Here is a 14,584-nt window from a genome sequence, read left to right on the forward strand (position 1 = left end):
TGAACCTTTATACACTGCTGGCGGAATGAAACCAGTGCCACCATGGAAAATGATATGGTGCTTTCTCAAAAAGTTAGAAATAGAAATACCATATGACCCAGCAATCCCTCTACTTGATATAGATCCTAGTGAAATAAGAGCCAGGACATGAATAAATATATTCATACCTATGTTCATCACAGCACTATTTACAATAGCAAAAAGATGGAAACAGCTAAATGCCCAGCAATGGAAGAATGGACAAGCAAACTTTGGTACATACCCACAATGGAATACTCTGTAGTGTTAAAGAATTATGATGAATCCATGAAAGACCTCAAAACATGGATGAACCTGGAGGACATTATGCTGAGTGGAATGATTTAGTCATGAAAGGCCAAACATTGTACAAGACCAGTATTGTAAAAAGTCAAGAAAAGATTTTCACACTAAAAGAGACATTCTTTGATGAGTACCAGGGGTCAGAGGAGAAATGAGCATAATTCATTGTTTAGAGGGTAGACAGACATGTGTTAACTTGAGTGAAGATTAAGGCAATATACAATAAGAAGGAGACTAGCAAAAATATGATGGAGCCAGGGGAAGACCCAGAAGGAGTGCAAGAGTTAAAGACCACAGAGATAAATACTGTTATACACACAGTCCCACAGGAATGGGGATCTACAGGTAGATGCATGGAGAGACATGCAGGCTGAGTGGGTGTGGGAGGGAGAGTGGGAGTATACCCACAAATATATATATAGGTTTGATAGATGATCTTTGTAAATGGGTATTTACCTTTGCTGCAAATATAGCCACTAATGTGGTAAAGCACACAGCAGGCAAAGTTATAAAAACTTCTTAGACTTAACCAAACACCTTTAAGGAATGAGTTGCTGGACCAGGGGACATCTCAGGGGACAGCAAGGTCAAATGGCATAACACAGTCCAGAAAGACAGTGTTCTACATCCTACTGTGGTGAGTAGTAATTAGGGTCTTAAAAGCTTGTGAGCAGTCATCTATGGGGCAAGTATTTGTCTCTCCCTATGGAGAGGAAAGAAAAGGAAAGAAAATTGAAAACACATGGAAACAATTAGTCCAATGAACTAAAGGACTACACAAACATCTGTCTCCATGACCCTGACACCAGAAAGACGAGATCATGCAAAGCTACCACCACCAACAGCTCTGAATGGAATCACATTAGAAGATCCACAATGGAGTGGGAGAAAATTGTGGAACAAAACTCAAAATCATGAAACAGACCAGCCATTCTGGTCAGATAGAGACTGGAGGAACCTCGGAGATTATGGTTCTTATACTTCCTATAGGTCTGGAAGTGTACTCAACCCCATGGCTCAATTGTCAGGTAAACAATAGGTCTCTGAAGGGAAGAATAACAATAGTGAGGTATGCACACCTTGGAATAATCAACCTAATTGAAATAAAAATGACAACATTTATCCAAGGACAAAGTTCAGAATGGTTAGCAAAGGCACTCAAGCAGTTCGTGGAGGTTCTTGATAGAGCTAGTTTCAGTGTCTATTAGGACCACAAAACAGCTGGGGGCAAGGTGACTGATTAATGCTAGTCTGGTAGCTCTGTGGGTTCCGCAAATCCTAAGTAGATCCCACCTGAATCCAGGCACCAAAATAGCTCTTGAACACTTTAAAGAGGTCTTTTGTAGCAGATTTGGCTAATGCAACATCATTTGAATTTTTGACTGCTGCTTCGAGCATTAATTGTGGCTCCAAGTAAAGTCTTGGATATCTTTGATCTCTTCTCCATTTATCATGTTATTTATCAGTCCAGTTGTGAGGATTTTCATTTTCTTTACACTGAGGTGCAATCCACACTAAAGTCTTTGATCATTATCAGTTAAGTGTGATAATTAAGGTTTTGTGTCAACTTGACTGGACCAGGATTCCTAGTGATTTGAGAGTTGAGATGTAGCTGTCGCCATGATGTGGTCTAACATAATATAATCAACTCTATGATGAAGTTTGCTATGAGCAGTCAATTAATTGAAAAGACGTTTCGAGCGGGGGGAGGGGGGGACAGGGGGAACTGTTTCCAATCCTAATGCCATGTTCTTCTTCATATAATCCAGGTTCTTGGATTATTTGTTTGGCATATAGATTGAATAAGTATGGTGAAAGATTACAATCCTGGCACACACCTTTCCTGGTTTTGAACCATTCAGTATTCCCTTGTTCTGCTCAAACCACTGTCTCTTGGTCTATGTACAGGCTTTTCATGAGCACAATTAATTGTTCTGTAATACCCATTCTTCCAAATGTTATCCATAGTTTCTCATTATCCACACAGCCAAAAACCTTTGCATAGTCAATAAATCACAGATAAACACCTTTCTAGTATTCTCTGCTTTCATCCAAGATCCATCTGATGTCAGCAATGACATTTCATTCCACATCCTCTTTGGAATTCAGCTTGAGTTTCTGGAAGTTCCCTTTCAATGTACTGTTACAGAGATTTTTAAATTATCTTTATCAAAACTTTACTTGAATTAGATATTAATGATATTGTCCAATGATTTCCTCATTTATTTGGATCACCTCTATTTGGAATGGGCACAAATATGGGTCTCTTCCAATCAGTTGGCCAGGTAGCTGTCTTCCAAATTTCTTAGCATAGATAAGTAAGTGCCTCCAGTGCTGTATCAGTTTGTTGAAAGACTTCAATTTGTGTTCTGTCAATTCCTGGAGCCTTGTTTTTTGCCAATACCTTCAGTGCAGTTTAGACTTCTTCCTTCAGTACCATAGGCTACCTCTTAAAATGGTTGGACCATTTCTTTTTGGTACAGTGACTCTGTGTATTTCTTCCATCTTCTTTTGATGCTTTCTGCATCACTCAATATATTACCCATAGAATTCTTCAGTATTTCAAATTGAGGTTTTAATTTTTTCTTCAATTCTTTCAGCTTGAGAAATGCTGAGTATGTTTTTCCCTTTTGGTTTTCTCACTCCAGATTTTTGCACATTTCCTTATCATACTTGACTTTGTCTTCTTGAGCTGCCCTTTGAAATGTTCTGCTCTACTCTTTTACCTCTTCATTTCTTCCATTTGCTTTAACATATCTCTATGATAGAAAGCAAGTTTCAGAGTCTCTTGTAACATCCAGTTTGATATTTTCTTTCTTGTTTTTTTTTAAAATAGTGTTTTGCTTTCTTCTTATATGATGTTCTTGGTATTATCCCACAATTCTTCTGGTCTTCTACTATTAGTGCATCAAATCTTTTCTTGAGTTGGTCTCTAAATTCAAGCAGGATATATTCAAGGTCATATTTTGGCTTTCATTAAATTGTTATAATTTTCTTCAGCTTCAGCCTGAACTTTCATATGAGCAGTTGATGATCTGTTCCATGTTCAGCCCTGGCCTGGTTTTGATTAATATTATTGATCTTTTTCACCATCTTTTCCCACAGATATATTCAATTTGCTTTCTGTCTATTGTATCTGGTGGAGTCTATGTATTCAGTCACCTTTTATGCTGTTTAAAAAATGTGTTCCCAATAAATAAGTCATTGGTCCTGCAAATTTCTCTCATGCGCTCTCCAGCATCATTCCGATCTTTAAGGTCATATTTTCCAACTACTGACCTAAACCTGGTGTGGCGCTATGGGTTAAAGCATCAGACTGCAAAACTGTTTGAACTGCAAGGTCGGCAGTTCAAGCTCACCAGCTGCTTCTCAGAAACCCTATACAGGGTCGCTATGGGTCGGAACCAACTCAACGGCACTTCACAACAACAACAACTGTCCTAAACAACTCTTTGTTTCCAACCTTCACATTCCAATCACCAGTAATTATCTTGATTGCATGTTTGATCAATTTCAGAGTGAAGAAGTTGGTAGAATTCTTCAATTTCATCATCATTGGCTTTAGTGGTTGGTGCACAAATTTGAACAGTCATGATATCAACTGGTCTTCCTTGTAGTGGTAATGTGCCATGGAGTTGATGGAGTATTCCTTATAGGTGTCTGGATATTATCATATCCCAGACATTATTGTACTTCAGGATAGATCTTGAAATGGTCTTTTTGATGATTAATGTGACGCCATTCCTTTTCAATTTGACTCCTGGCATAGTAAATTAAACGATTATCAGATTTAAATTGGTCATGTACAGCCTAGGCTCTCCTATACAGGGTCACTAAGAGTTGGAACAAAGTAGAGGGCACTTAACAACAAGAGAATATGAAGGGCCTGGTGGCACAAGTGGTTAATGTTTAGGTTGTTAAGCGAAGGGTTGACTGTCCAAACACATCCTGCAGAGCCTTAAGAAAAAGACCTGGCATCGGCTTTGTAAACATAACAGCTAGAAAACCTTATGAGGTAGTTCTACTCTGTGGAGTCACTACGAGTGACTTGGACCAATTTGAAGGCACCTGTTGGCTATCATTTGTGCCAAACGTTTTATTGTCTGAGTCTTACATTTTACCCATTTGATGACTATGAAATGCTTTTTTGTTGTTGTTGTTGTTGTTTTGCTATCTTAATTTGTATTTCCTGCTACTAGTGAGACTGAGAAAATTTTCTTATATTCCCTGGACATTTAGGTTTCTCATATGAATTGTTAATAAGTCAGTATTAGCATTAATGTTGTCTTTTCATTAGTGTTGTCTTTATCATCTTATTATTATTGTTGCCTTTATTGCCGTCTTTTTTAAAAAGCTGATTGTCAGTGTTTTAAAATCTATATGAATTCTAACCCTATACTGTGCTCTGTTGTTGTTCCTAAGTGCCGTCAAATTGGTTCTGACCCATAGCGACCCTGTGTAGGATTTCCGAGGAGCATCTATACTGTGCTCTAATTTATTTATTTATTCAGGATTGGATGCTACTTTATTATTGCAATAAGCACGCTAAGGATAAAATCTTGACATCTAGTATCACTCTTCTATAAAAATTATTTCTAAAATGATGTATTTGAATTATGAAAATAACATATTATTATAAAAAATTTAGAAAGTACACAAAAACATTATAAAAAGAAATAGTAATTTCCTATAAGACATTTTCCATAGATAATTGTCATTTTTCAATTTGAGTCTGTCTGTAGAGTATTTTTTGCTCCACATACACTCTTTTTTTTGTGTTTGTGTACTAGGCCTTTATTACACACATGTCTCCTTTACTGTCTAATTCTTTCAGTACTTCATTTCTTCCTCTTCCATTTCTTCTCTCTCATCTGGATGGTGAGAGTTAAATCAATATAAAGGTCATATTTTGAACTATTTTGAGTGTTACACAGCATCAAACGCAGTGCCTTTTTCTACTTCTTCCTCTTTTTTTTCACGGAAAAATTTGCTCACTATTGACTTATTGTTTCTTTAATTTCAGGACTTCCTGTTGTGAGTGGTGCCAGGGGCCCATGTTTGATAAAGGTTTTCGCATCATCCAACCCTGCAATGTTTTTGGAGCAACACAGTTTCCTATAATGTTTCATGTCTGTTCTTCTACTTGCTATGCACAAGTAAAGCAAAGCAGTTAGGTTTCTTAAAAATACAATTTCCAGTTAAAAAAAAAAGTAATACCAAACTCTGAGTTAGCAAGAGAATGCAAGAATATAATTTGTGTAGAGAGTAATTGAAAAGACAGGTTCTGTATGGAAGATAAATGTCTTCTCCTGTGAGTCCTCTGTGTAATCCTCACACTTTATGAAAGTGTGTGACAGCAAATTGTAGCAGCAGAAAAAAAGTACTCAAGGAGGATTAATAAGGATCTTTAGATGCCAACGAAGATCTACATTTCTTTCACTGTATGTTTAGTATAAAAACAAAATTGTTCAAATCCTTTGCAAAAAAGGGATTTTTATCTTACAACTGATCTCCCCAGACATCCATTCAGAGTGAGGAGATAAACACATAAATGTTGTAAATGTCCTAAATGGGGTTTCTGTCTCATATAAATTCAAAGTCATTCAAGTTCTCAACATTTGCACTTTTTTGTACAACTCTCTCCTGTGCCAACCATATCAACTGAGGATTGCTTTTGGGAATAAAAGATTGATTCCAGACCCATTTTTAGCTTTTTTAATTCGTCACCTAAATTCTCAGAGAACTGTGATATTCTCCAACAGCTACTTTGACCCTCATTAAAAAACTGAAATCCTAGATGGACACTGGCTGAATTCCACAGGTTATCACCAGCGTTCACCAAGGCCTTTACAAAAAGCACAAGAAGAAGTGGGCTACATGACGGTACGCGGAGCAGACTATAGTCAATGAAATGAACAACATGTGCCCGAGATTCGTAAAATCAGCTACCGTTTACTCTTCTACTTTCCAGTGTTCAAAGTTGTGGTGCTGTTGTCTTACCTCGTCTTCTAGTTCTTCTCAAATTTTACTTTTAGAAACTCCTTTTATGCTTTTGTTTGTGATTGGAGAAAAAAATTAATTAGATGAGTGCGTGTAATATACAACTTTAACCTAGAAACTCTTACCATTATTGTTAAGTAAAACAAGCAAAATACAGAACAGCATAAGACTATATCTGGTTTTCTTTTTAAGTATGTCTATGCATGTATTTCATCGTGTGTGAGTGTGTGTGTGTGTGTGTGTGTGTGTGTGTGTGATTTTTGCATCTTTGTATCTGACTTTAAAAACACAATTCAGGTATTAGCCAACGCATTGAAATGTGTATATACCTAATATATTTTATCCTGTTTTGTTTGTCTAAGAAAGATGACATCAAAGTCATATTAACTATGGCTTTATCTTAAAATATACCATAAATAAAAGATAATTTGGTACTAATAACAAAAGTTAGCTAGAAGAATGAACTGCTATATTAAACTTGCCCTGTAAAAGATTTAACAATTGAGCAATTGGTAATTAGAATTTCTGTTCTAGTGATTGGCTCTTACTGTTGTTGTTGTTGTTGTTAAGTGCTGTCAAGTCGGTTCCGACCCATAGTGACCCTGAACAGGGTTTCCGAGGCTGTAAATCTTTACAGGAGCAGAAAGCCTATCTTTCTCCTGTGGAGCAGCTGGTAGTTTTGAACTGCTGACCTTGCGGTTCACAGCCCAATTCATAACCACTATGCTACCAGAGCTTGGCTCTTAGGAGGATGTAAGTCAATGAGAATTAACTTTCCTACCCCTACATCTATTTGACATTACACTCTTGGTGAAGAAGACTTAGCTAGGAGTAGAAGCTCTGTTGGGCTAGAGTCTGAATGACAGTCTCATAGGGCTCTAAGACCAGGACTACAGGGGTTGATTATACCCATTCTATCCAAATGAATTCAGAGATGCAATCCTACCTCTTTTCTAGTAGAAAACACGGGTGTCTGTGTAAGTGTAGGGGTAACCACTATGCACCCATTGTCAACTTCATCCACTGTAATTTCCAGAAGTTGGAGAACAAAAAATGGATTAATATTTCTAATTCTAACTTTTTATGCTCTTTGATGAAAACATCTACATTAATAGACTTTGCTTCTTTGCCTTAATTCCCCTACCTTTTATTCTTCTTCCTTTCATTTCTTTCTTTCATCTTTTCAATATTTCCTCTCTCGTTTCTGGTGTAGATAGTGTTTTCATTCAATTAACTAAGTAGGTAGACTAGGGAAAATTGAAACACGTCTGTGAAATACTCAAGATAATCTCAAAGTCACCTGTGTAACAAGAAGCGTGTGTGTGTGTGTGTGTGTGTGTGTGTGTGTACATAAAGAAAAATACTGGAAACAATGGTCTGAATGTTAAACAATGGGGAATGGGACCTATAAGTTGGAAATCTGGTCTTTGTCTTTTTTACTACATTCTCTTCTGATTGTTTGTATTTGAAAAATAATTACTTATCACTCTCATAAAAATTAATTTTAAAAAATCTAATAAGATCATATAATGATGTCATTTTCCTTCTGTCTTTCTTCTTGTATCCATATATCACAGACATCTTCCCATGATATTATATCCTAGTATTCTGTGAATGGAGTTCTGGTGTGGCACTGTAGGATAAATGTAGGACCACAAGGTCGGTTTGAACCACAAGGTCGGAGCTTCAAACTTACCAGCACCTCAGAAACTCTATACATGGTAGCTAAAGTCAGAACCAAACTCAGTAGCGCTTAACAACAACAACATTCTGTGAATATTACTTTTGATGACTACAATGTATGCCATCATTTCATGTCATTATTATTTGTTGTTGTTGTTAAGTGTTGTCTAGCCAGTTATGACTCATAGTGACCCTGTATAAGGTTTCCAATGAGCAACTGGTGGTTTTAAACTGCTGATCTTGTGGTCCGCAATCCAGTGCTGATGCTCTAATTTACTTATCTAATATTTTCTTGTTAACTAGTCATCTCCCCTTTTTTCCTTACTATAGACAAAAATTTCATAAAAATTCCTGCTAGTAAATTTTTACCAACAGTAAGCCTACACTTGATTTTATTTCATTTTATTTATTTTTTTACTGTAAACAATAAACATTTATCAGGTCAAGAATCCAGGTGTGGCAGCTTAGCTGAGTGAGTGTGGCTCAAGATCTCTCATGAGGTTGCAGCTAAGTTGTCTGCAAAGGCGATGGTCCCAAAGGAAGGCTGGACTCACTTGGTCATGCATGCATGCAATCTTACCAGGGAATGAAAAGCAGTGGGCAGGGATCATCGGACGTCATGGGAGAGGAGCTACTACATGCCATTTGTATGTCCATGAACTTTATTTCCTGATAGCCAGGACCCATCATCCTATGTGGTAAACATGGTGATATGCTTCCCAGATCCCCCTTCCAAGAAGGATCTGTAGCCCCAGTTTTTGGGAGGTCAACAGGTAGTGTACAATAGTTAGCATCTCAGCATTGGACATCACCTACCCCAAAGGCAAACCCATCCTGAGGGGCTATACCAACGCAATCAACCTGCCATCAGATAGCACTTTGATCCTTCCAGGAAATCATAGCATTGTTAGGGCGTAAGTTAGCTACTGTGTTGGTAGATTGAGCACACAGCAGTGGTGGCTTTGGAAAGAATTTCATATTGTTGGTTCCCAGGCATAGCTCCCACATATGACACTTTTGAACATGAGCCCATTGAGCAACCACTGAAGAGACTGGACAAAGGGCCTACTTCACATGCATAGAAGGGTAATCACATCCACTTAATTCTTGAGAGTCTCCTCTACAGTGTTTGTTTCTTGATGAATTATTTGATTTTAATATAAATTTCCGGCATTAAAATTGCTGAGTCAGAGATTATGCAGCGGGTTTAAGTGTTTTTATTTGTAAAATGAAATAATTCTTCTTCTCAATTTACCTTTGCACTACTCAGATATGAAATGACCTTTCCCTCAAACTCATTTGTCACTGATTTTAGTTAACTAATATATGAATCGTCAATTAGACAAAAATTATACACAATTACGTTAATTTATATTGTTACTAATATAGGTGATTTTGACTCCATTTTTGATAGTTGTTTATGTCATCTTTTCTGATTTACCTTTTGCATCTTTTTCTGCCATTCATATTGGTATGCCCATCTTACTGAAGTCCCATAGTTTATATATAGTAAGAAAAGTAATACTATGTTGTTGTTGGTGTATGCCATCTAGTCAGTTCTGACTCATAGCAACTCTTGTATAGGGTTTCCTAGAGCAGCGGGTGGGTTTGAATTGCCAACCTTGTGGTTAACAGTCCAGTGATGATCCCGCAGTGCCACACCAAGGCCCAATTCAATGGCTGGGTTATGGTGGTTAGTGTGATAGAGTTGGTTCTGACTCATAGCAACCCATTGAATAGGGTTTCTGACCTTGTTAAATATGATGAAAAGTTTTTTTCAGTGTATTGCTTACCTTTTAAATTTTATGTGAAATGACTTTTTTGCATGAAGATTTAAAATTGTACTTTATAAAGTCTATCAATTTATTGTTTCTCTTCTTTATAACTAACCTTAATAAGTCTTTTCTCATCCCTCAAACTACAGAAATATTGATGTATGTTACATTTGTTTTACATTTTAATTCTCATTCATCTCGTTTATTTTAATATAATAAGTCAGGTTGTTGTTGTTGTTAGGTGACATCCATTTTGACCTTTTCCTAATAAGTGAGGTATAGTTTTAAAATCCAAGTCTTTCTAGAACTCTGAGTAATTTTGTCCTCATTACCACTGAATCTTTGCCCAATCCAATTAAAATTGTGCCTTTGTTGTTGTTGTTAGGTGCCATCGAGTCAGTACAGACTCATAGCGACCTTATGCAGAGCAGAATGAAACACTGTCTGATCCTGGGCCAACCTCACTACTGTTGCCACACTTGAGTCCATCGATGCTGCCACCTGGCCAATCCATCTCATTGGGGGTCTTCCTCTTTTTCTCCAACCCTCCATCGTACCAAGCACGATATCCTTCTCCAGAGACTGTTCCCTCCTGACAATATGTCCGAAGTATGAGAGACGAAGTTTGGCCATCTTGGCCTCTAAGGAGCACTCTGGCTGCACTTCTTCCAAAACAGATCTATTGGTTCTTTTGGCAGTCCATGACACTTTCAGTATTCTCCTCCAAGACCATAATTCAAAGGCATCAATTCTTCTATGATCTTCCTTATTCACTGTCCAGCTTTCGCATCCATAAGAGGTTATTGAAAATACCATGGCTTGGGTCAGGCACACCTTAGTCCTCAAGCTGACATCTTTTCTCTTCGACACTTTAAAAATTTCTGCCTTTAGGATACACTAAACTCTTTTCTATTCTCTTCTAGACAGAGCTCTGGTAGTGCTCTAGGATAAGCACTGGACTGTTAACCACAAGGTGGTTGTGACCGTTGTTATGTGCCATGGAGTTGGTTCCAACTCATAGTGACCCTGTACAAGGTTTCCAAGTCTGTAAATCTTTACGGGAGCAGAAAGCCTCATCTTTCTCCCATGGAACAGCTGGTAGTTTCAAACTGCTGACCCTGATGTTAGCAGCCTGATTCGTAACCACCATGCTACCAGAGCTCAGGCAGTTCAAACTCACCAGCCTGAAGAAAAATGAAGTTTTCTGTTCCCATAAAGATCTGGTGTGGCACTGTGGGTTAATGAGCTGGACTGCAAAGTCATTTGAACTGCAAGGTCGGCAGTTCAAGCTCACCAGCCACTCCTAGGGAACCCTATAGAGTGTTGCTATAGGTCAGAACTGACTAGACGGCATTTAACAACAACAGACTATACAGTGTCATTATGAGCAGAATCAACTCATGGCTGTGGGAAAGAGAGGGATTCTGGTCCACCATTAATGTGCCCAATTGATGCTAATGCCATACTGTTTTAACTACTTTTAACCAAAATCACATTTAGTATTAATTTATTCAATAGTTTGTAACTATTTTTGGTACCTGTATTTTGTGGCCCTGTGGATTAATGCGCTGGACTGCAAAGTCACTTGAACTGCAAGGTCGGCCATTCAAGCTCACCAGCCAATCCTAGGAAACCCTATATAATGTCACTTTGGGTCAGAATTGACTTGGTGGCACTTAACAGCAACAGCATTTTTATATAATATGATAGTCTTTAGAATTATTTTGCTTTAAATCTGTGTCCCGCCCCCCACCAATAAACTGTTTTGGATGTTGATTTTATTGTTGTTGTTAAGTGCCATCGAGTCACTTCTGAACCATTGTTGTTGTTAGATGCCATTGAGTTGGTACGGACTCAAAGCATCCCTGTGCACAAAAGAACTTAACATTGCCTGGTCCTGGGCCAACCTCACAATTGTTGTCACCCATTGATGCTGCCACTTTGAAAATCCATCTCGCTGAGGGTCTTCCTCTTTTTCTCTGACCCTCCACCTTAACAAATATGATCTCCATCATTGGCCCTCTTGATAACATGTCCGAAGTATGAGAGACAAAGTCTGGCCATTCTGGCTTCCAAGGAGCACTCTGGCTGCACTTCTTCCAACAGAGATCTGACCCACAGCGACTTTGTATAGGGTTTCCAAGGAGCAGTTGGTGAGCTTGAACCAAAAGCCTTTTGGTTGAAACCGACTTTTCAGTCCAGCGCATTAGCCCACAACACCACACCAGGACTCCTTCGATGTTGATTAAATTCCCTTAATTTAAAAAGAATTCATATGCACAGAATCATCTTCTCGTTCAGAAACATACTATGAGGCTTCATTTGTGTGCTGCTGCTGATTCATAATACAGCTTCTGAGGGTTCACTTCTGTATGACCCACATTGTTGATGTATCCTATTTGGAAGTTGTAATTATAAGTGCTTCATTATTTGTGCACTTACTCAAAAAGTATATAGGTTTCAAACTCAGAATATTGATCAATTTTGCTCCAAAGGAGCAAAACCTGGATGCTCGAGTTGTGCTCTGTCTTCTTTGTTTCCCCGGAGTTTGGGGGGTATCAGCATTCTCAGGGGTGAGGCAAAGAGTGAGAGGAGAGAACCTGCTAAACTCCCTCCTCTAGGGATTGCCATTTCCTACTTAGAGTCTAAGAGAGGAAATCGTCTCCTTGTACATTCCATGGGATAGTAGGTGTTCCCTGTTCTGCAGACACCACATGGTATCTGATTATAACATGATGTATAGAGCACTTTACTTTGACATATTTGATTCTCCAACCTGAACTCTTAATCTTGATAATCTGACTTCCATAAACTGTCTTTCACACAAGACATGATGAGCAACAATTTGAAAATATTACCTGGTGTTACTCATTGTCTACCAGTGAAAGCGGAACGAGGGTACAGGGAAGGGTCAGCCTCCCAAGGTGACCAAGAGCATTCTCTAGCCCAGGGCTGTATAGCACCTCATGCCCCTGAGGTCAGGTTCTGAGGTCCTGGAGTTTGCTTGCTCAGGAAGACCAGAGGAGTGGCCCCTTCTGTAGTGGTGAACCTGCCCTGCCCAGGCCAGCCACCTTCTCTAGTAATACTCAACTGTCCCCACACTTTTCTTCTTCAGTATGAGTGGGAACCAAGTTGGAAAACTGCAGCAAGGAACACATACATAAGTGGAACTCCTCTAGCAAACAGACAGCTCAACTTGGGCAGCTGCCATGGAGTGGAGAACTAGGGGGAGAGAGGGGTCCCTTCACTTCTCAGAACCCAGACTCAGGGTTCCCATTTCCAAGGTGAAGAAAAGCAGGGGTCCGTTGACTTGTCTAAGCCTTCTCAGTTCATAGTTATTAGCTGCCATTCAGCACCTGTTATTCAGCATCTAGTCAGCATTGCAGCAATACACAAGCCTCCAAGGACAGATGGGTGGTCAGGCATTGAACCTGGGTTTCCCCCATGGAAGGTGGGAATTCTGCCACCAAACTACCACTGCCTTCTTAGTTGTTGTTGTTAAGTGCTATTGAGTCGGTTCTGACCCATAGTGATCCTGTATAGGGTTTCCAAGGAGCTGCTGGTGAGCTTGAACTGCTGACCTTGAGGTTGAAACTAACTCTGCAGTCCAATGCATTAACATGGTGTGGATTGGAGTCAGCTCTTTATAGGATTAGGAAGGTAATTGGTGCAGTGCCTAGCATAGAATAGAAGCTCAGAAAATGGTAGTTGTTATTTTTAATATCAGAACACCTGTCTTCTCAGGCTGAGCCCAATTCTTCCTTCTGCATCCCATGATGGCTACCATCGAGAACATAAGGAGTTTGTTTTGAATTAGATTTTTAAATGCATAATTAGATTTTAAATACTCCTTCAATTTCTGAATTATAAACACAATCACCTTTCCAATTGATTGGATGTCAATTGAGGATCTATGATGTTATTGTTGTTTTCATTACAGTTGGGAAGGGGGAGGATGTAAAGACAAATGACAAATATCGATTCTTCTTTCTATTTTCTCTAAGCTGTGCTTAGTTAAGCACTTCTAATCTTTAAAAAGGATTCTGTTGGCTAGCGAGCAATGCAAATGTTCTCAATGCTATTAATCTCAGAAATCTATATGTCCACAAATCATGAGTACCCATCCATTTTAACCACCTAATCACTCTTTTCTAAAGAGTTTTGGTAGCGTAGTAGATTACAAGCTGAGCTGCTAACCTCAAGATCAGCAGTTTGAAACTACCAGCTGTTTCTCAGGAGAAAGATGAGGCTTTCTGCTCCGGTAAAGATTTACAGACTTGGAAACCCTATATAGGGTCACTTTGAGTCAGAACCGACTCCACGGCACATAACTGGCCCCACCACCAACAATTACTCTTTTCTAAGATGGTAGGAAGTCCTTTCTTCACCAAGAAGAAATGCTGTGTGCTTTACCAGAAACTGGATCTTGGAGGACACATAAGGGTCTCAAAAAGTTCATGGGAAAATTCCATTACCTTTTTTTTTTTCTTAAATGTTTGATTGTGAATTATGTGATAGTTTACATGGGAGAACATTAGTTTTACATTCATTCTATCGTATATCGTCTCATTGTCATGGTTACAATCCCCTCCATGCATCATCAACCATCCAAAGGGTATGCCCTGCAATCCTTCCCCTGTACCCCCCAGGTCTTCAGCACACAGTTGCTCACCCTCTCTGGATCTAAAGTCTCCAGCTGCTCCATCGCTCCATGTCATCATCTCAGCCTCCATTTCAGGCATTCTCTGGGTAGGGTCCCACTCTCTGCTCTTCTCCCTTGAAGGTCCTAGGGACCTTTGCTTCTA

At 38.9% G+C, this 14,584-nt stretch overlaps 1 protein-coding gene across 1 annotated transcript in view; it reads left to right on the plus strand.

The window, feature by feature from the left end:
- Positions 1 to 5,495, plus strand: part of LRRC63 (leucine rich repeat containing 63) — a 79,187-nt gene extending 73,692 nt beyond the window's left edge. Inside the window, exon 9 of the mRNA XM_006837688.1 lies at positions 5,345 to 5,495. Within this exon, the coding sequence (XP_006837751.1) occupies positions 5,345 to 5,495 (151 nt within the window). The remainder of the gene's footprint in view (positions 1 to 5,344) is intronic.
- Positions 5,496 to 14,584: the final 9,089 nt, after the last annotated feature.

This window comes from Chrysochloris asiatica, unplaced genomic scaffold, assembly GCF_000296735.1.
Source record: "Chrysochloris asiatica unplaced genomic scaffold, ChrAsi1.0 scaffold00022, whole genome shotgun sequence".
Classification (NCBI taxonomy): Eukaryota; Metazoa; Chordata; class Mammalia; order Afrosoricida; family Chrysochloridae; genus Chrysochloris; species Chrysochloris asiatica.